The 22,221-nt window shown below is 42.0% G+C and overlaps 1 protein-coding gene across 1 annotated transcript; it reads left to right on the top strand.

Moving 5' to 3' along the window:
* The first annotated feature begins 558 nt into the window (after positions 1 to 558).
* On the top strand, positions 559 to 3,797 carry LOC122927698 (IgGFc-binding protein-like). Its single transcript, XM_044279792.1, has 5 exons — positions 559 to 613; positions 712 to 772; positions 947 to 1,000; positions 1,948 to 2,297; positions 3,702 to 3,797. The coding sequence occupies exons 2-5, from the start codon at positions 736 to 738 to the stop codon at positions 3,744 to 3,746; spliced, it is 486 nt and encodes a 161-aa protein (XP_044135727.1). The 5' UTR covers positions 559 to 613; positions 712 to 735; the 3' UTR covers positions 3,747 to 3,797.
* Positions 3,798 to 22,221: the final 18,424 nt, after the last annotated feature.

Here is a 22,221-nt window from a genome sequence, read left to right on the forward strand (position 1 = left end):
TCCCCCCCCCCCACTTCCTCCCAGTGTCATGTGATCCTCCATTTTTCCTTCTCCTTTATGGTTTTCCCTGCTAATCTTCACAGTAAAGTGGTGGTAGCCTCCCTTTTTAAGCACTTCAACTGAAATGAATCGCAAAAACTTTGTTTGGTGGATACATTTTTGCGAAATTCATAACAAATCAAATTTGTATAGAATTGATTCTCTCGTCTCTAAGGTGGACCCGAACAAGCCACCCAAGTTAAAAAAGGCATTTGTGCCGTGAGAAGAAGAAAGTTTGTGACAGCCACCCAAGTATCTAGGTGATGTAATCACTCATGCATGAGGAGGAGACAGAGTTCGCCCATTCTATATGAGCAAATATTTGACTCAGAGTGTAATTACGCCTATTGTTGTCATAGCCGTAAAAATCTGTCTTGATGTATGAAAGGCATAGATTTGGCTTCAGTCCAGAAGATGCTCTTAAGCAGCTGAACTTTCTAGTCAACTAATCCTTCCTTCAGGAAGTTACAAAAAGTTTCTAGAAAGATTCTGATTAGTTCCTGGATAGAAGAGCAGAGGTATAAAGTCTGGATCTTCTCATCTTCATCATATCCTGGGGAGCACTAACTGGCAGGTAATGTGTGTACATTGCTTTTCTGTATTCTCTATGTATAATCTATTCTTAATGTTAAATGTTACCATTTCCCACTTTTTTATTTTTTTTCCTTAAAGCACAATTCTACACTTTCAGCAGTGATGGCTACAAAGAAGATTCTTCTGGTATTTTGTTCAGGTATTAAAAGAATAGAACACTGACCATTTATTTTAATAAATATGTATTATAGTAAACAATAATGCATGATTATATTACATTTTTACTATAATTGTATAGTTTTTCACAGAACATAATTTTGTAACATTTTATAGCAAAAAGTTAACCCATAATTTACTTTTTAATTACTTTTAGTTATTTCTTTGGTCTTTTCTAATCCTGCTCCAAGTGACTCTTCTGGTAAACAAGGTGAGTGAAGTGGAATAGCATATTTCACATCTTAAGATTAGATTACTGTTACTTATCTACTTGGACATATGGTAGTTCCACCTTGGAAGAGAATTAGAGAACTCTGTTTTAGTAAATCCCTATTTGTTTCCCTCCATAACTTTCCTCTTGACCAATATTAGAAAAATTATTTTATTTTTATTTGTCAAAGCTAGACCTCTTTTGTAACTCATTTACAGAATATGCAAGAAGGACCTTTGACACCACTGGGTGGCCACACATATGTAGACACATAGGGGGTCATTTATTATAACCAGCATTTTAGACTCACATTTTAATAAGCCCTATAGTTGCCAGTGGATCCTCCAAAATTATGTATTTAGAGGCGCCGGCCTCTGCATGACTTCATCACATCCACCGCTGGTCTAAATGTAGGTCAGCTTCCCTGCTGGCTTAAATTTAGGCCATTTTATATGCCTAAAACAGGCGTAGAGAATGACAATTGAGACGGCCATGCCACACCTGCTTTTTTTTTATACCTGGTGTGAGCAGGGAAAAGTCGCAAATTGTGGCGCAAATAGCGTTCGCACCATAATCTGTGCCAAAAATACTCCTTTACCACTACTAAGAAAATGGTGGGCAGGTTGATGGGCCAATGTAAAAATTGAAGAGGCTGCAGCGCTTGTACAAGCACCATGCACAGCTTGTTGGTAAGGGTGCCAGGTCCAACCTCCATTAATCTGATACTGATGACCTTTCCTAAGGATAGGCAAACAATATACTGATGCTAGAAGTCCCCTCAAATGAGTTTCAATCATCAATAATGAGTTGTTGTCTCCTCTCCACCTTACATATTGGTAGTTTGATAATTTTAGATGTTCTGCTGTTATACATTAGATATGTATTGATTGGTAACAGGCTTTCCCTCCATTTTTACGGTACTAGCTTCTTGATGTTTCTCTCCACAGAGACAACCTGCCCTGAAGGAGCAAAAAAAGATTATTGTTCTGGTTGTGGGTCCTATTGTCCAAAACCGGATTTAGTGTGTACTGCTGATTGTAGAGAAGGATGTGTGTGTACACAGGAAGGATATGTCATAGGTCCTGATAATAAATGCATCCCACTGGGAAAATGTCCATCTAAAATCAACACTTGCCCTAAAGGAGCTGTACCGTCACGTTGTACTGGTTGTTGGGCTTACTGTCCAGTATCAGATACTGTTTGTGACCAAAGTTGTAAAAATGGATGTGTATGTATACGGAAAGGATATGTCATAGGTCCTGACAATACATGTATCCCAAAGAAACAATGTTCAAAGGTAAGATGGCACCATATCTCTAAGTGATCTATACATGTAATGACATTCTTTTTTAGTATTTTTTTTTCTCTCCTCTTCCTTCTTTGTCTTCGCCTTCTCCTTTTTGTTCTTCATTTTCTCCTCCTTTTTGTCCTCTTGGTGTTATCTTCTTTACTTTCTTCCTTTACCGCTTCTCTCATCTTTTTCTTTTCCTCTTGTTTCGGTTCTCCCTACTTCATATTTATTACATCCAGTTCCTCCTTTTTCTTCCACTATCTTCTTGTTTCCTATCTCTTCTCCCTATTTTCCTCTCATCTTTCACCTTCTCCTTATCTTTTCGTCCTCCTTGTTCTCTTCCATCAGGCCATTTCCTTTACACTGTTTCTCCTCTTTCTTGTTCCCGTATTTTCCTCTCTCTTTTCCTTCCCAGTGGTGTAGCTCTATAAGCTCTGATGCTTGTAAGGGCTCAAATTCACAATAAGTCTGGGCCCTGTTACAGATAGTGGCCTATGAGCTTCAGGTATACCTTCTTTATCTTCTGCTCCTTCATCTTCTTCCAGTCAATGAGAGGACCAACATTCTGTGTTATTTTATACTATATCTATCACTCCATTTCCTGATACAGAGATCCGAATCTCCCATCCAGTCATACATTTCTGGCTGATTCAGTCACCACTATGGGGCAGTCAGAGACAGACTGCAGACTATTTATACTGTATACCAAACTGAACAATACAGTAGACTGTTAAGCTCCCCCTAGTGGTGGCTGTAGGCAGGCAGAAGTTTTTCATTTACTCTTTGTGAGATATTTTGAGCTCTAGATCACAAATGGAGCAATAGAGATTCATTAATCAGTCCTTATGTTCAAAAGTGTGTATTTTTTATTTGATTCCTGTATCATGTTAGTATGTACTATATTAGATTCAATGTACTCTGTTAAGTGATCTCCCTATGGTTTTCCAGTTCTAGTGAAACTATAACCCCTAGCATGCTCTGACAGATGCAGACTTAGGACTCATGCACACAACTGCTTCTGTATTGTGGTTCACAAACAATAGATCTGCAAAATAAGGACACCTTTCATGTGCAATCCCCATTTTTCTAACTCCCACTACTAGAAAATACCATTCTTGTCTGCAATACGGACAAGAATAGGACATGTCAATTTTCAAAACGGACACTTTTTTTCAGCCCCGTAAAAATGAATGGATCCACAGGGTCGTGTGTATTAGGCCTTAGGGTAATAGTTTTGCAACTGCTGGAGAGCCATAGGTCATTGCTTTTTTTTTTTTTCTCTTATCAGTAAAATATACACCAAAATAACACCACTGGGGATTTCTATAACGGTGATATAAAATAAATTGTTAGTAACATTCCCTAAAAATGTGATTTATATTGATTAGTTTTGCACTACTTCTCACACAGGTGAAGTCATACGATGAAATCAAGAAACCACTGATCAAAGGATGACATGACACTGACATCTTAGAGAAGATTTCTTCCCAGTCCTGAGAATTTTTGGGGGGATAAAAAGAAATTGCATGAGCAGAATTTGTAATTATTATATCCAATAAACCATTGATTACATCATAATAGTGTGAAGTAATTTAAATCCCTTCCCTCATTTTGGTCAACACTAAAACCAGTGATGCCTTATTCGCCACACGGGTGCAGGTCACAGAGGCAGGACCTGCACCAGTCACACACGGTAACTGACAACTATGACAACTCTGCTAAATTCACTGCCGCTCCAATGCAATGCTCCCTGCACACTAGACTCAGTTTACATTGCATTGATGATGACTAGTGTTGAGCAAAGTTGTTTAATAGGCAAAATCAGGTCTATACGCTGAGAAATTATAGTTTGTAATTTAATTGAAAACTGGTTGAAGGATCGTGTCCAGACTTGTGGTCAATGATTCCTATTGTGAATGGTCCCAGGTGATAAGTGGTGACCCTAAGGTTCAGTGCTGGGCCCTTTATTATTTAATTATTGAGGACAGGATTAATAGCACTGTTTCTAATTTTGCAGATGACATCAAGCTATGTAGTACTGTGTGTTGTTGATCGCGAATATTCTAATCGCTAATTTTTATTGCAAATATTGACACTGAGAATTCGCAAAGATGTAGAATATAGTGATAGTCAGGTCCATAAATATCGGGACATGGACACAATTCTAACATTTTTGGCTCTATGCACCACCACAGTAGATTTTAAATGGAACTAACAAGATGTGCTTTACCTGCAGACTGTCAGCTTTAATTTGAGGGTAGTTACATCCAAATCAGGTGAACGGTGTAGGAATTACAACAGTTTGCATCTGTGCCCCCCACTTGTTAAGGGACCAAAAGTAATGGGACAATTGTCTTCTCAGCTGTTCCATGGCCGGTGTGTGTTATTCCCTCATTATCCCAATTACAATGAGCAGATGAAAGGTCCAGAGTTCAGAGAGCAGTCTTTTTTTTTTAGCAGTTCTGAGAGCGAGAGCAGTGACATTGCCGTGCCCTGTGCTTTCATCTGGATCCTATTCCTTATCCGTTTACATTAGTTATATATATATATATATATATATATATATATATATATATATACAGTGAAGGTTAGATAGTGATATATTGTAGCTGATGTATGAGTATGATGGGAATTACTGTTTCTCTTCTGCCCATACATACATGCTACAGACATAGTGCTGTGATGTCACCACAATACTTAGTGCACCAATCAGTAATATCTACTCAGACCTGATAAAATGTGAAGTTGCATGTATTGCACAAAAGATATGCGCATCATTAGTGCCGATTTGTGCAATCGTGAAAATAATGACGACGAATTATGATCACTAATTCTAGAACTTGCGAATATTATGCCAAAAATTTGAACTATCTTGAGAATGAATATTGCCTATGCCGCTCATCATACTGTGCAGTCTATGAATGATATCCAAAAAATACTTGGACATTAAGTGTTTGGGCAACAACTTGGCAAATGAGGTTCAATGTGGATAAATGTAAAGTTATGCATCTGGGTAGTAATATTCTCCATGCATCATATGTTGTAGGAGAAGCAACACTGGGAGAGTCACTTACAGGATTTGGGTGTCCTTGTAGATCGTAGATTAAAAAACCGCATGCAATGTCAATCAGCTGCTTTTAAAGGTAGTAGGATATTGTCAAGTCATAAACGAGGCATAGACTCGCAGGACAGGTATGTAATATTGCCAGTTTACAATTCTAGTGCTGCCTCATCTGGAATATGCAGTTCAGTTCTGGGCACTAGTGATGGACGAACATCTGCCGGGAAGGTTCGCGAACGCGATCAAATGTTCACGAACCGCAAGTTTGCGGCAGGTCCCATTCATTTTAATGGCAGGCGAACTTTAAAAACCTTCAGCTCATATTTGCAGCCAAGAAATAATTACTAGAAGTGCACAAATAGTCCCACAACATGGACACTGACATACCAGATGTAGTATTCGAATTTGCAATCTCCATATATATATATATATATATATATATATATATATTTATTTTTTTCAATGCAAAATATCGGCTATATAATTTTCGGGCATGCGCAAATTACTTTACAGTACCCAAATGCACTATAAAGAAAGTATATTGGTATATAACACCCCCTTCAATCTGTTATTTTGGGTGGAGACTGGTATATCACACCAGTAGAAATTATTTGTCCCAATAACGCTTGTCCCTCTATATACCTGCAGTATCTCAGCAGAACCGCACACAACTGCCGCACAATACAAATGCACTATAATATACTGTCTAACATAGAAAGTATATTATAACATTGTACAAGGAAGGCAATCCATTAGAATATACATTAAGATAAAACGTAACCTTTAATAATGTTACTATGAGGGTCCATTCACATGTCCACAAGTGTTTTGCGGATCCGCAAAACATAAACACCGACAATGTGCATTACGCAATATGTGGACCGCACATCGCCGGCACTATAATAGAAAATGCCTAATCTTGTCTGCAATTGCGGACGAGAATAAGACATGTTCTATTTTTTTTTTGCGGAAACGGAAGCGCAGATGTGGAAGTGCGGATCTGCGGATGCGGACAGCACAATTCGGCCCCATTGAAAATAAATAGGTCTGCACCCGTTCCGCGGACCTGCGAATGGAAAAGATATCCCTCAAAATGAAAATAAATTTAGTTTATTAAAGTTAAGCAAAAAGCATAGATGGTCGGCAATAACAAGTGCTCGGCGGCACTAAATCAGCTGCTCGGCGGCACTAAATCAGAAACCATATGTCCTGCCACAATCCGGGGGGTTCCAGTGCACATCCATGAATCCCGGAGGGAAAGCAAAAACATCCATCCCTGGGCTGGATGATGATGTGGTATTGAAGGACAGGGTGGGCAAAGAACTGTCCCTGATATTGCCCTACAGGGGGTGCTATTCTGGCACTGATGGCCTAACCACAGACCACCCGCCCTGATAAGAGCAACCTCGTCCGGAACCTTACCCTATATAAAAATAGCCCTAGTAAGCCACTAACCCCCTGACTTCCAGGTGATCAATATATAGATCTAGGTGTTTTTGACTCATTATAAAAGTATATTAGAAGTATATCGCACCCCTCTGTGTATCACACATATCGATAGCACCTATACCAGTCCTTAAAATGACTTTTGTGGCCCTATTTAGCTAGCGTTTGGTGTCCCTTACAGCCTGTCCCTGCTCCACACAGCAACCTCTCCCTACACTGGCAAAATACTGAATGTAAAATGGCGGCCAGATCAGGTTTATTTATAATGTAGGGGGTATGTCCATGTGCTGAAATGTCTCAATTGACTGTCCTGTACCACCTGATAAATATGTCATGGGTCAAAGTTCTTCACAATGTAAAAGAATAGGGCGAGCGCAAATTTCTCCATATGTTCAGCGAACACGCAAAGCTCGCCGAAAAACGACTGTGGGGCGCACCGCAAGGCCATCTCTACTGGGCACCAGTCCATAGAACGGATGCTCTGGAGCTATAAAAAGTACAACTAAACTGATAAGGGGCACGGACAGTCTTAGTTATAAGGAACAAATAAACGAATTACTTATTTATTACTTATTTATTTAGTCTTAAGAAGTGACATTTAAGTGGGAACATGATGAACATTCACAAATATATAAATGGGCCGCACAAAAAATTTGGCAAAAAGATGTTCCATGGGAGCCCCAGTATATTTGTGTTGAGGTCTGAGTGGAATAATATGGTCTAGTGTAGTATCCTTGCTTACAGTGGTCCTACCTCAGGCCTTTGCTCCCTGGGGATGGTTTGCTGCAATAATTTGAAGTGGACAACTTGAATGTAGTTTACTGAATTACCCTGGTGTCACGCTTCGGTGTGGGAGGGAAACCCTCACCGAACATAGAAGGGAAAGGGTGACAGGAAAAAGCCTGAAAACGAGGGAAAGGAGCAGGTCACATCCTAGAGAAACCCTAATCAAAAGTCCTGACTGACTGCAAGTGTGAAATGATCCCAGAGGTAGGTGATTTCATACACAGGAACCTAAAGTCCTAACTAACCCTGTAGTACCCTGGTACTAATGTCAGGACAGGAGGCAACCTGTTCCTCCAAAAGGTAGGACGAATAGGAGTCTCCTTCAGGCATAAACACAAATTACACGGATAAGAGCACCACAAGAAAACCCAAACAATAAACAAAAGGAAAAGAGGACACTTAACTTAAAATGGCTATAGAAGCACAGGAACTCCGCCGAGATCCAAACACCAGCAATCCACAACAAGACTGAAGTTATAAACTGCACAGCATGGTGGGAGAAGCCACAATAAATAGGGAAGGTTAAATGACCACATAAGCAACACCTGAGGTAAGCGGTGTGGCCATTACCAGAAACATAGTAGGAATAAAAAGAGAAAAAAAGGAGGCAGTTACTTTAAACCTAGAGGGATCACCAAATCCCACCGAAAAAAATTAAATAAAACTTGGCGCTGACAGGGGTGTGGGCTGGATTGTGAGGAGGTCGAAGAATGTAGAGTTCTGGAAGGTGGCTCTGTAGGCAGTGTTCTGAAACAATCAAGGAAACTCTCAAATGGCAATGTCAGGAGTGCGGAAATTGGGTGGTGTCAGTGTGAGGGGTTTCACAGTAGAACGTCACCCACCACTAAAGTGAAAAGAAAAAAGAAAATAGTGGAGAGAAGGAAAGGAGGGAGAGAAAAAGAGCGCCACTCCGTCAATAAGTATAAGTATCAAAAATTGGCAATGGTACAATTAGGCAGGTACATGGAAAAGTGACCTTGGCGGTCAAATATAAGGATAGCGATAATACGTGGATACACACTAACTGAGTTATAGAACTCGGTGCCGAGGAGTGAACGTAGTGCTGGGCATCAGTGATCGCACTGGCGTAGGAATATTAAAATGGTTAAATAGACAATATGACATACATTCATAAAATATTTAGCTTAATAAAATGTATAGTAATTAAATTAATCATGCACTCACTTCACTAGGGGGGTGGTCATCAGGATAAGCACATAACACCTGTGACCTAAAATTCCCCCCTGCCAGGATCGCATGTAGAGTGGTGGTGACAGATGGCAGCACAGCATGAAGGCCTCAGATCAATCAGTTTATTCAGCAGAGATACGCGTTTCGGGGACAGAAGTTCCCCTTCCTCAGGAGCAAATGTAGAATATACAACTTACAGGTACATACATATTTATACATGTGCCAATCAATAGAAACTGGCGTTTTTCGCGCCACTCATACCGGAACCGGGAGTGAAGTCTAATGCGTTCCATGGTGGAACGCAAGAGTCTTTTCATTATAGTATATGGTTTAACAGCACCATAGACCAGATTAATATATTTCGGGAGGACACCGTTCATATACCGGCGGTGTCGCTTCTTAACTGGTGATGAGAGACAGCTGAATCGGCCGGGAGGCAGTTCCCCAATGTCCCGATACGTCACATCTGATCCTAGTGTAATGCATAGGCGCTCACCCAGACCGGAAGTGGGAGGCCAGAGCACTGGCATGGTAGAGTAAGACTTAAGGATATCTCCCTTCGAGGAGGAAGGGAGAATGGGGCAATGTCAGAATCTTTTTATAAAATTACCTAGGCATATTCGCCACAGGCTAAAGTATAAAATATAAGATGCACCATTAGGGGGGAAATGGTAAGACTAAGCTTGTGGTGAAAAGTCGTGATATACTCTCACCTCTATTTGCATTTTCTTAACAATATCAATCATGTTAATATCAAAAGTAAAATCTACTCACATACATGTCTCGGCCTATTTCCCACAGGCCAGATCACATGGTTTAAAATATATAAAAATGGGGCATTAATAAAAAAAACAGGTACATGATCATATCACTTACAAGATGAGAAGTAATAAATATTGAAACCTAAAAATAAAAATAAAATGAAATGTGGTCTGACAGGTTCAGGGCATAGGTTTGGGGGCAGGGATATCCCCATGTCTACAACTGTATCTGCAACCCTTCTATAAGGGAAATTATATATATATATATATATATATATATGTCAGTGTACTTATTGGGATTTGGTGCAGGGTCTTTTTCCTGCTAATGTGGACAAAGGTAACATACCAAACTATCAACAGACCAATGGCATCTAGGTGATAGGCCCATAAAAGGAGGTCTAGGGTCATGCCCTTGTTTAAAAGAGGAGCTCTATCGAGATAAAAGAGTCATAATCGCATAAAATATATATTAGTGGTTATACACCTTAGTACTATTGTAGTTCACCGAGGATAAATGTGGCCGTCCCACCAATTTACAGGCCATAAATGTTCACTGTATGTTCGCGTATGGTGGGTATGTTAGATACCTCCACCTGTACAAATATATAGAGATGCTTATAGACCTAAGTCCAATATGGGTGAAAACATCATCCTAATGCGATTCCCTGGAGGGAGAGATAAAAAGAAGAAAAGGGCCTAATAATATATTAAAAGTTGTGTGTCTCTACTGAGGCCTCATCCAATCTTTGTTTTGTATATTCCTCTTAGGTCTTTTAGTAATTGACGTACTCTAGGGACTAATTAAGGCCAAAAGGAAGTAGAGTAGTGAGTTTGTAGAGCCAGAACATTTCTTTGCAGCACAGTGTCTGGGAGATCATGGCGCAACACTTGCATCTTGACTGAGGACGATGGATTATCAGCGGATACAGCCACTTTCTCAAAGAGGTACCTCAAAAAGACTTTAGAAGGAGCAGAGGTGAGACATATAGGACACAGAGTTGAACTGTTAGAAGAAAACCAGAATTTACAAGTTGCTCACAGCGCGGCTATGGCGGATAACATTGCGGCCCATAACGCTGCTTTAGACACAGCTTTTGGATTAATAGAAGATCAAGAGAATAGGAGCCGCCGTAAAAATGTGCGGGTAAAAGGCTTACCTGAGACGGTTCCTCATGATGAACTACCATCGCATATCGATGGCTGTTCCCCTTTGGCCTACAAGCAACCATAGCAGGCAAGCGATGTGTCATCAAATCCCCAGCGGATCTCGACAAAGTGTGGCCACTGCTCAACATGGAACCGTTGGACATTCCGTCTTGGCTGCCGCAAGCCCTACACCTAGCCCAACTTCATCCTCTGCCTAAAACAACTGCTTGGTCCGAGGTTTGCAGATTCAAGCAGACTGGCCTAAGGAAGCCACTAGGCTGATCGTCAGAACTTACCCTGCGGGGTTGTCTACCTCCATCTCGCTGGAACATTGGTTCACAGCTTCTATATTTGTTCTCCTAGGCTTCACTAATAAGCCGTAGTATCCTTGAGTTACAGTTTGATGTTCCTTTTGTTTGGGTCATTGTGACTGCCATTATCTGCTCCTAGCTAGGTTTCAGTTACAATAGTTGTCCCAGCAATGGCACGGTATAGTCATGTGGCTTATGGGGGGCTCATACGTATAGCTGGGCTTACTATCTATACCCTGTTACCTATGGGGGCTGGTCTGTGGAACCAGTATAGGAAAAACTTATCTAAGTCCTCCTGCTCCCACACTTTGTCCCCTCGACCACAAAAGTCAGGGAGCTCCTTCATTGTTCATTTTTATAGCCGTATTTTACATGTTCATAATGTATTTTCATTGGTTCGTGTTATATACTTACTCATTTCACATGGGCATAGCTAGACATCAAAGGTCATTAGACACAATAAGACTATAAAAAACCGTTGGATTATGGTTGACATCACGTTCGCTTCATTCAATGTAAAGGGATTAAACACTCCCCAGAAAAGATCGCAAATCCTTACAATGTTAAAGAAAGCTGGAGCGGAGATATGCTTCCTGCAAGAAACACACTTGCAAGTGGATAGGGTACCTAAATTTCCTCAGCAGCAGTATAAGCAGTGGTTTCATAGCACTTATGTATCCTCTTCTAGGGGAGTAAGTATAGGCATAGGCAAAAACATTCCATTCACATCTACGTATGTTCTGCCCGACGTTGAGGGGCGATTTCTATTTGTTAAAGGTACTTTGAGAAACCTTAAACTCACCCTAGCCTGCCTTTACGCCCCTAATAAAGGTCAAGCTGCATGGATTACAAATACCCTTAATAAGCTTAGGCAACTAGTGGAAGGTGTCGTCCTGGTAGGGGTGATCTGAATATTGCCCTTAATCCTCTTTTAGATACCTCCATGGGCAGCTCAGTCCACTCACAGAAGTCCTTGAGCAACATTTACAAGTCTCTTAGAGACATGTCCTTAGCAGACTCTTGGAGACTCCACAACCCATCCTCCAAGGATTATTCATTCCAGTCTCTAGCCCACTCTTCGTTTCAGAGATTAGATTATATTCTAATTCCGACCAGTCTAGTAGGTGCACTTAAGAGAGTGGATATATAGGTGCAATAACACTGTCTGATCATGCACCGGTTTCTTCGACAATCTCCTTTAGATACTTGCCTGAGCAAGAGTGGGTCTGGAGACTGAATAAAACGTTACTAGATTGACCTTCAGATGTTTCAGCTATCTCCCAAAAATTAAGAAACTATTTCCTAGAGAATCCCCCAGGAGATACATCGGTCTCAAACACTTGGGAAGCCCATAAGGCCTTCTTACGGGTGAACTCATAAGCCTTGGAGTCAGAGTTAAAAGAAATTGCCAGAAAATACTAGACTCACTCTTAGCACAAATCTCCACTATTGAAATGATCCAGAAAAGGTCCCAATTTACCCATGTACATGCAGATCTGGTGTCTCTGTGCCAACAACTGAAAGACCATCTGAATGTCCAGTATGCAAAACAATACCAATATGCAAAGTATACGTTTTACGCATATGGGGACAGAGGCAACAAAATGATGTCCCACCTTATTAAAAAAACAAAGAGAATCGGGGTATATACATTCCATTACAACTAGTCCGGGCCGTAAGACTGCAGAAACGAAAGATATTGCATGAGAGTTTGTGACCTTTTAAAATTAACTTTATAATTTACCCGGTAACACAGTAGCTGCAGGAGATTTATATAAGTCGGCTGCAATAGACCGATTCTTGTCTAAGCTCACGTTACCTAGTCTCTCTGAAGAAGCAAGGGTCCAACTATTGTCGCCAATCTCAGATGAGGAAAATTTCCGAAACCCTGAAATCTATGCCTCTGGGGAAGGCCCCGGGCCCTGATGGCCTCCCTATAGGCTATTACAAAAAGTTCTCCCCAATTATGATCCCTAGATTAACGGCCTGGTGCAATGTGCGTCTTTTGGGTGACACTCCCTAAGCAAGCACTAAATGCTACGATAACCATTTTACCAAATGAAGGGAAGGATCCTAGCTTATGTGCCTCCTATCGACCTATATCTTTAATCAATGTCGACGTTAAGATCTGGGCAAAGGTGTTGGCTAGTGGACTTAGCTCTCTAGTCCCTGGCTTGGTTCATCCATAACAGACTGGGTTTGTTAAAGCAGGGAAGGAAATCACAACTCTGTGCGTCTCATTCACGCCATAAACCATGCAGTCTTGAAAAAGATTATTTTGGTCTTACTCAGCACTGACGCAGAGAAGGCCTTTGACAGAGTGTGCTGGACATATCTCCAATCTGTCTTACTCCATTTTGGAATCCCTAGTCAAGTTGTGCAAGCAATCATGTCCCTTTACAAACACCCCAGTGCTAGTATTAGAGTTAATGGCACCTTGTCTGCTCCCTTTGAGATTTCAAATGGGACCAGGCAAAGTTGCCCCCTGTCTCCAACTTTATTTATTTTAGTTATGGAAATGTTACTTCAGGCCATACGGGAGCACAAGCAAATTCAGGGTCTGCAGGTTGGAAGAGTTTGTCACCAAAATGCAGCATTTGCTGATCACCTGCTGATCCTGATCACTAATCCTAGCACTGCCTTCCCACACATAATAATAAGTTGTTTGGGGAGTTTTGGGATATCTCCAACTTTTTTTTATTTATTTATTTATTTTATTTATTTATATTTTTATTTTATACAACACAACAAGGTACAAGTAAAGATACTGACATGCCTCGCAGGGCATGTTGCATATACAAAGAAGTCAGAACATGTTTCACACATGATACTTTTCTTTGTTTCCAATACTTATGTAGACATATAGCACCATTCGGGAATTTTCTGTGTCAGTGGTAATGGTGACTAAAAAAGTTACAGACATAGGGAGATATGTTAATGGAAGAGATTGTAAAAAGATCACTGTGAGTAGCTTGGGTGCCTAAACTTTTGCCACAGATGCCATTGGCGTTGAAATTTCGGGTGATTTCTCGCTTCCCATGAGGAAATTTCTTCAAAACGGAAGATTTGGTCGACCTTTAATTTCCACTTCTCTATAGGGGGAGGTGAGGTAGACAACCAGTATTTAGGGATTAATAATCGGGCTGCTGTCAAAAGCTGCTTGAAAAGAAAAGGCGTAGGATGTACTTCCTTAGCTATATCGAGGTTAAGGAGGGCTCTGCTCGCAGATAGTTGTACTTTTGACTTGCAGATTGAGTTACCAATCTGGAATATTTCTTTCCACCAGGTCATGATGATTGGGCAATCCCACCAAATGTGGAGAAAGGTTCCTCTGGTATTACCTCTGGTATTACCACACCTCCAACATATATCAGAGGCTGTAGGCGAATACAGGGCTGTAATATCCGGTGTTTTGTACCATCTGGTTAGGATCTTGTATCCATTTTCCTGTAGGCGCACACATCTAGATAGTTGGTGTGGTGATGACAATACATTTGACAAGATGGAGAAGGGAATTTCCTGGCCCAGATCCCTTTCCCAGTGTCGGATATACGACGGTTTGGTGAAAAGCGAGGGTATGTTGATTCTTTTGTATATTTGCGAGATTAGTCTTCTTGGGGGAACAGGGTCCGAGATGGGAATCTCTGACCACTGCAAAGGGCGAAAGAGGTCGCTCTTTGAAATGTGTTGTAAGAGATATGCATGTACGTATGAAGTGGAGGAAATGTGTAGGCAGTCGGCATTGAAGATTTTTTGGAACTCTTTAAGCTGGAGTAAAGAGCCATTGGTATCAAAGAAGGAAAGAATTGGGGCAGATAAATCCCTCAGTTCCCTTGGAGTACAGTCAGTTACTGTGGGTAATGCTGTCCCCAGGATATCCCTAATGCAGAGAAGAGGGGAAGGAAAGGGAATTGAGCAATGGGAGGATTGGAACCATTTCCATGCATTGATGGTGGCCTGAATAACAGGGTATGGTGAGGAGGGTTAACGTACATGAGCTTCCATGAGCTAATAGAAGGGATCTAAATGGTTTGCGAATCAGTTCTTGTTCTAACGCGACCCAGGGCTTTGCGTTATCAGGTCTAAGCCAATCTATCGTTCTAGATAGTAAGACTGCCTTTCCGTATAACTCTGGGTCTGGTAGTGCAATGCCCCCTAAACACTTAGAGGGTGATAACAGCTCATACGACAATCTAGGCTTCTTTCCTCTCCAAATAAAGGATCGGAATAGTTTTTTCAGAGATTTATAGTAAGTTTTGGGGACTGGGATGGGCAGAACCTGTTGTAGATAGGTAAGGCGAGGAAGTATCAAGGACATAAGCAGATTTTTCCTGCCAAACCAGGAGATGGTTGGAATATCTAGTTTACTTATGCTATGGGAAATATCATTTAGTAATGGAGTATAGTTTAATGAGAATAATTCTGAGAGGTTTAGGACTAATTTTAATCCCTAAATATGTTATGGTAGGGGAGGACCAGTTGAAAGGGGAATCTCTTTCTAAGCTTCTTTGAGTTGATTGGGGGATTCCTATACAGATTACTAGTGATTTCTGTTTGTTGATTTTGAAATTGGAAAGGGAGCTAGTACATATCTAGATGTTTTTGGATTGCAGGTAGTGATTCCTTTGGGTTGGATGTCATAATCATAATATCATCCGCAAAGCGGCAACTTTGTGGTCTATACCTTCCCAGTGTTACTTCCTCGGATCCCCAAGTCAGTTCTCAATTTTAGGAGGAGCGGTTCCAGGGCCAAGACGAATAGCAGGGGGGATAGTGGGCACCCCTGTCTAGTACCGTTTTGAATTGAAAAGGGGTCTGATAGATCACCATTAATCAGAACAGAGGCCGAAGCTTGGGCATACATTGCAAAGGTGGCTTGCACAAAGGGATCAGGTAGGCCAAATCGGGTCAGATGCTTCGCAGAAAAGACCAGCTAATTCTGTCAAATGCTTTTTCTGCATCCGTGCTTAACAGTAAAGCGGTCTTGATCGAATGGTGGAGAATTGCATTATATTCAATACTCTAGCCGTATTGTCTCTACCTTCCCTACCTTTGATAAAGCCCACCTGATCCCCATGTACTATTGATGGCAGGAAAGCTGCAAGGCGGTTAGCCAACAATTTTGCTAATAATTTAAGGATCGATATTGAGGAGGGAAATGAGGTCTGTAGTTAGCACAATGCTTAGGGTCCTTCCCTTCTTTAGGGATCAAAGTAATGTGGGCTAGCGTCATGTCCCTGGAAAGCTTCTCTCCTTGTAAGGCTAAATTACATACCGCCAGTAGGTGTGGGAGTAAGCATTGTTGGTATGTTCTATAATATTGGACCGGAAGACCATCAGGGCCTGGACTTTTGCCTGAGGGGGTCTGTTTTAATGCAGTCTCTAATTCCTCTAAAGTGAAGGGGGAAGCCAATTTCTGTTTCTGGTCTTCAGAAATAGTTGGTAAAGGGAGTGAGTCTAGGAAGGAGTTGAGGATGGTTGTCAGGTCCTCTGGGGCTAGTGTGTGAGGCAAATTATAGAGAGTTTCATAAAACTCCCGAAATTGGGCGCCTATTTCTTTGGAAGAGTATAAAGGCGAACCTTGGGGGGATTCTATCTGGTGAATGTAATTTGTCGATCTCCTATTTTTTATCCTACTCATCATGAATTTGGATGTTTTGTCCCCAGTGAGCAAAAAATTTGTGTTGAGAATTCAGGAATAGTTTAGCTGCAGAATGTTGTAGCATGGCTTTCAGCTCCGCTCTAGTATCTGATAACTCTTGGAGTTGCGAGGCAGAGAAGGAGCGTTTATGTTGTGATTCCAAGGATTTTATTTTCTGGAAATAGGTAGTCTAGCTTTTTGTTTCTTTCTTTTTTAGGTAAGCCCCTATACTTATGAAGTGCCCCCGGATAAAAGGCTTGTGTGCATCCCATAAGGATAGGGCTGAGATATCTGGGTCTTTATTTAGGGTAAAGTATTCATCAAGGAGCTCAGCAATCCTATCTCTAGTTTTTAGATTCCCTAAAAGAGACTCGTTTAGGCGCCACGTAAATTTATTCTGTTTAGGGACAGGGGCTGATATTGAAAGGGATATAGGGGCGTGGTCAGAGAGGTGGATAGATCCTATTTGGGGATTGTGGCAGAATTGGAGATGTTGCTTAGATACAAATAGGTAATCCAAGCGTTGGTATGTCCCATGTGCGGGAGAGTAGAACGTATAGTCGGTTGTGGTGGGATATAGCGTGCGCCAGACATCTATTAGGTGAAGGCTCCATAAACCTTCTCTAATGTAACGAGAGTTTTGAGCGCCAGAGCTGATTTTGAGGCTGACGAATCTAATTGAGGGTTTAGAGTAGCATTAAGGTCTCCTCCTGCTACGACCAGACCCTCTGAGAAGGATTTAATGATGGGGAAAACCTTGGAGAACCAACTATAGTGACCAGTGTTTGGTGCATAAAGGTTGATGAATGTGTATACCTGGGGACCATACTACCCTTGACCATTAAGTAGCGGCCGTCAGGGTCCTGTAGGTGTGAGGTGCATTGGAAGGGAACTCTCCTCTGGAACCCAATACTCACTCCACCTGAAGCAGAGGAGTTACCTCCACAGTGATACCACTGGGAAAAGTGGCCATGTGATAGGTTGGGGTAATGATTAAATTTAAAGTGCGTCTCCTGGAGAAGTAGGACATTAGCTCCCGATTTGCGTAACAATGAGAAAACCTAACTCCGTTTAGATGGAGAATTAAAGCCTTTGACATTGTATGACGCAAATGATAGGTCAGCCATGATATGTGTTGTACAATGTGTTACCTTGCTGAGAGACCTTCCTTCCCCAAGAGAGCGCACTATTACTGAGGGTGTGAGGTGAGGGCCGAGCGAGTCCGGGTCCCAGAGGGAGTTCTTGCTTCTTTTGGATCTTTAGGATAGACAATACATGTACCTTCAAAACAGTATAAAGAAAATGAACAAAACGAAAGAGAACATGGTTGAGGAGTCTCAAATAACGGTACCCATTGAGATGGGTTTGAACAATAAATGACACAAGGGCCACAAGGGGGGAAATGGTTATGCAACCCTGTTGTGATCCTCTAAGCACTAAATGCTAGTCAAATGCAACTAATAGACAGACAATGAATGAGCTTGTCATAAAATGAGGAAGAATAAAGAAGAAGATGAGGAGGGGGGGTGGGGAAGGGGGGAATGAAATGGGTATAGGGTAAGAGGTTAAACTTAAGTATTTTGCTGAGATTAAAGGATAGGAAGGGGTTGAATAGTAAGCAGGAGGATTAGAGTGAGAGGTACAGAGAAAGGCCAGCGAGTAGAATAGAGCAATTAGAGCATGTCGTTACGGTATGAGGACAGTCTCTATGGTGTAAGTTGCGCGTTCCTCCGCTTGAACTTTTGGGCTTTCGGCGTCCGTGGAAGCTCAAATGGCGAAGCCTTCGGGAGTTCCGGGAGGTCTTGATACATCTCCCAGTTCACAATGTCCAGCGGTGGGATTTGCAGGTGATCATATGCCCCCATAAGATCAGCAAACGTATTGATGTTGAGGCGACGGCCTGCATAAAAGAACGAAATCCCAAAGGGAAAGGACCATCTGTAGGGGGTCTTATTCAGCCTGAGCCAGTCTGTCAGGGGCTTCAGAGATCTTCGTTTTTTCAGTGTTGACGGCGCCAGGTCTTGATAGATCGAGATTATGGAATCCTCATACGAAAGTTCCTCTTGGCTCAAAGCTGCCTCTAGGACAGCGGCCTTAACTTGGAAATTTAGGAACCTGCATATGACATCTCTAGGCGGTTCTGACACTTTGGGTTTGGGTCTGAGCGCCCGATGTGCGCGCTCAATGATTATATCTGCCTGGCTGTCGGTGCCTAGCAAGGAGCAGCATATAGCAGTTACTGCTCCTGGAATATCTGCTGCCGCGACTGTCTCCGGTATCCCCCTAAAGCGCAGATTATTCCTGCGTGCCCTATTTTCTTGATCCTCCACTGCGTTTTGGAGATCGTTAAGGTAAGTGCGGCACTTGTGTAGGGAGGACGCAGTCGCTGTTTGATGGTTGATCATTGCGGCCTATTGCGTCTCCAGTGAGACTACACGATCGCCAATATGGTGGATATCCTGACGCATAGCTGTGAGTTCGCTCAGAATCGGCTCCATAGCTTTACACAAGGACTGCTTCAGGAAGCGGCGAGTTATGGGGAGCGCGGTCTTGCCATGGGAGTCTTCTATGTCGCTTTCCCCCTCAGATGTTTCGGCTGTCCGCTCGCTCACCTTGCTTGGCGGGTTCGGCGCCATCTTGCTTTCTCTGGCCGCCACTGTAGCTGCCGCTTTTTTGAGAAATCTATCCATTTCTCAGTTATTATTTTGCTGCTTGCTGGCACCGGAGGTGTCCCCAGCTCTGGTGTTACCGATCTTCACCATGCTGCCGTCTGTCAGCTTGTATATGCTGGTGCTTTACTGGATCAGACACGGAGAGCTCCTAACTATGCTGCCATCACAGTCAGGCGCTAGCTTCGCCCCCCGGGATATCTCCAACTTTAAAGTGAACAACTCTAAGTCAGAGGCTTTCAATATATCAGCGCCTCCAAGTTTAGTCAGTGAACTGAAAAAGACACTGCCCTTCAAGGGGCAGTCATCCAAACTAAAATACTTGAGCATATACTTAACCAGAGACATTTCAGATCTGTATGGAGCGAACTATACTCCTTTGATTGGTGATATCAAAAGGATGCTGTCCTCTCTCTCCATCTCATACATCTCCTGGATGGGCATAAAGAACCTGCTGAGCACTTATGTGATGCCCAAACTACTGTATCTCATGCAAATGGTCCCTATTTTCCTGACCCCAAATTTCTTCCCCAGGGTGAGATCAATTTTTTCCTCTTTTTTTTATGGCTGACAAAGAGACCTCAGATATCCTATGCACATCTGATCCTCCCTCACTCCCTTGGAGGCCTTGGGTTACCAGATGCGCAGATGTATTACAAAGTGATTCAACTGAAGAGATGGATCTCGCTATGTGTGGAGGGTCAACCCCCTTTAGGTTCTGACATAGAAAGGGCCACATTGAATGACCAACAGTGGGCCAGTCTGTGGGGCATATCCACACCGCTCTATGCATTTGCTGGCCTCACGAAGGGAATCTATTCCATCTTTTGCTCCTTACAAGGAAAGACCCAGATTTTGTCGACCCCTCCTGTGTACTTACCGGTTCACCTAATCCCTTATTACCTCTTACAATCTAGGGCTAGTGTCCCCAGCTTCTGATCCAGTTTCAGGGGGAAGACCCTCAAAGATCTTCTCTTGGATTTGGGTTCGGAAAGTGATATCTCGGGCTATTGCTCTGGGGTGTTGCATACAGGAAATTTCCTGGATGCTCATGAACTATCGTGCTCCCTGAAGAGGATCATACTCCAGAGCAATGTGCCTAGAGACCACACCTGGCTGGAGAGATCTCTAAATTCTCAAGCTTAGCATCCTAGGTGGATTTCCTTCCTATATCACTCAATGTTATCTGACTCCCTACTGAAACAACCTTCATTCATTGGGAGCTGGGAGAAGGAACTGAAAAGGTCCTTTACGGATTCATAATTGGTCACAATAAGTCTCAAATCACATGGGTTCGCCATGTGTGCGCATACAGGAGCACTCGTTGAAAGTTTTAACCAGGTGGTATAATTTTCCGAAAAAAATTATTCCTATCTGGCCTGCCCCTAAGTGACAGTTGTTGGAGATGCCAGAAGGAGACTGTCTCTCTTCTACATATCTTCTGGGAGTGCTCTCTCATACAGGGGTTCTGGAAAATGGTGGAGGGTATAGTCAACCAATTGTGTGCTACACATATTAAGCTGACCCCAGAGGCGGTTCTGCTGTGGCTACCCAATTAGACATGGTCCCCAGCAAGGTCCAACTTGCCTACCCTTCTTGTGCAAGACACTCCTTCTAAGGAGCAATGGTTTGACAAAATAAACCAAATATACAGGATGGAGGAGTTGGTTAGTTGGAAGGCTAGGAAGCATGACCGTTTTATCAAGCTGTGGCAACCCTGGAAACAGCATCTTGTGGCTCTGAACTCTCAGCTTTGAAAAATAACATACTTGTTCCCTGTCCACACCATTTTACCTCCATAGACAAATGTAGTTGGAGATTAGGCAAAAATCCTCAGCTTGTGCCTTCTCACTTTCTTTCATATTCCCTCTTACATTGAATCATTCTATGTGGTCTTGGGTTATGTGGGTTAGATCATTACGAAGCAACCTATTGTGTTCCCCAAGATCGGACTCTTATATCTCTATGTGTGACGCAGTCCAATTAGTGTAACAACTGATTTACCTGTCCATGTCTCAATGTCTGCACCGATTATCCAGAACAATGATTGTCTAACGATGTAATTTATTACCAATTGTTTATTTTGTCTAAACATTAATTAAAAATAATTATAATAAAATAAAATCAAGGAGCGGGGTGTTTTAGGAGCTGCTTCCCCGGCTCCTACAGAAGGAGGAGGAACAAGCATTCCCTAACTGTGCCATGTGTTGTCCCTTGGAAGTCCAATTTAAACTAACTACAGCTACCTGAAAAACCCTTCCCTTGGTGGGAAGCGGGACAGCCCACTTCTGCCATAAGGGGCAAAAAAAATGGAATGGTTAGTTTCATTCTTGTTTGTAGGACTCTAACAGACCTATGCAACCTGTTGAAAACCAGCCACATAGTATCAAACGCAATATAAGTTAACAGTTGCATAAATACAATACTTAGTAAGAAGGACATTTATTAAATAGGAACATGGAAAGCTAGTCATAGGAAACAATTACAATGTATTAATTTATAGTGCCCTCTATCCGGGGAACTACACATGTAAAATCCTCTGAAAAGACAAGGGAGCACGGCCTCTGTCTGAAGAATAAAAAGTTCGGGTCTCCAGAGGCATCAAGGCTTTTTTGCTGTAAGACCTGTAAATCTGTGGAATAGTCTTCCTCAGGATGTGGCCACAGAAGTAACAGTGGACAGTTTAAAAAAAAAAAATGCCTTTCATAAATTATTCAACAACATGAATTCTTAAGAAAATTTCAAAAAATTCACACCCCCACCTATTCCTTAGTTGAACTTGATAGATTTCTGAATTTTTTTCAACCATGTTAATTATGTAACTGTGTAACATCTCTTCTACCTTTCTCTGATGCCTTTCCAGCCAGGTCTGCAGCTTCTATTCTTTACCCTCAGTATAGGCTGACATTATCATGTTG

The sequence above is a fragment of the Bufo gargarizans genome, chromosome 2 (genome assembly GCF_014858855.1).
Source record: "Bufo gargarizans isolate SCDJY-AF-19 chromosome 2, ASM1485885v1, whole genome shotgun sequence".
Lineage (NCBI taxonomy): Eukaryota > Metazoa > Chordata > Amphibia > Anura > Bufonidae > Bufo > Bufo gargarizans.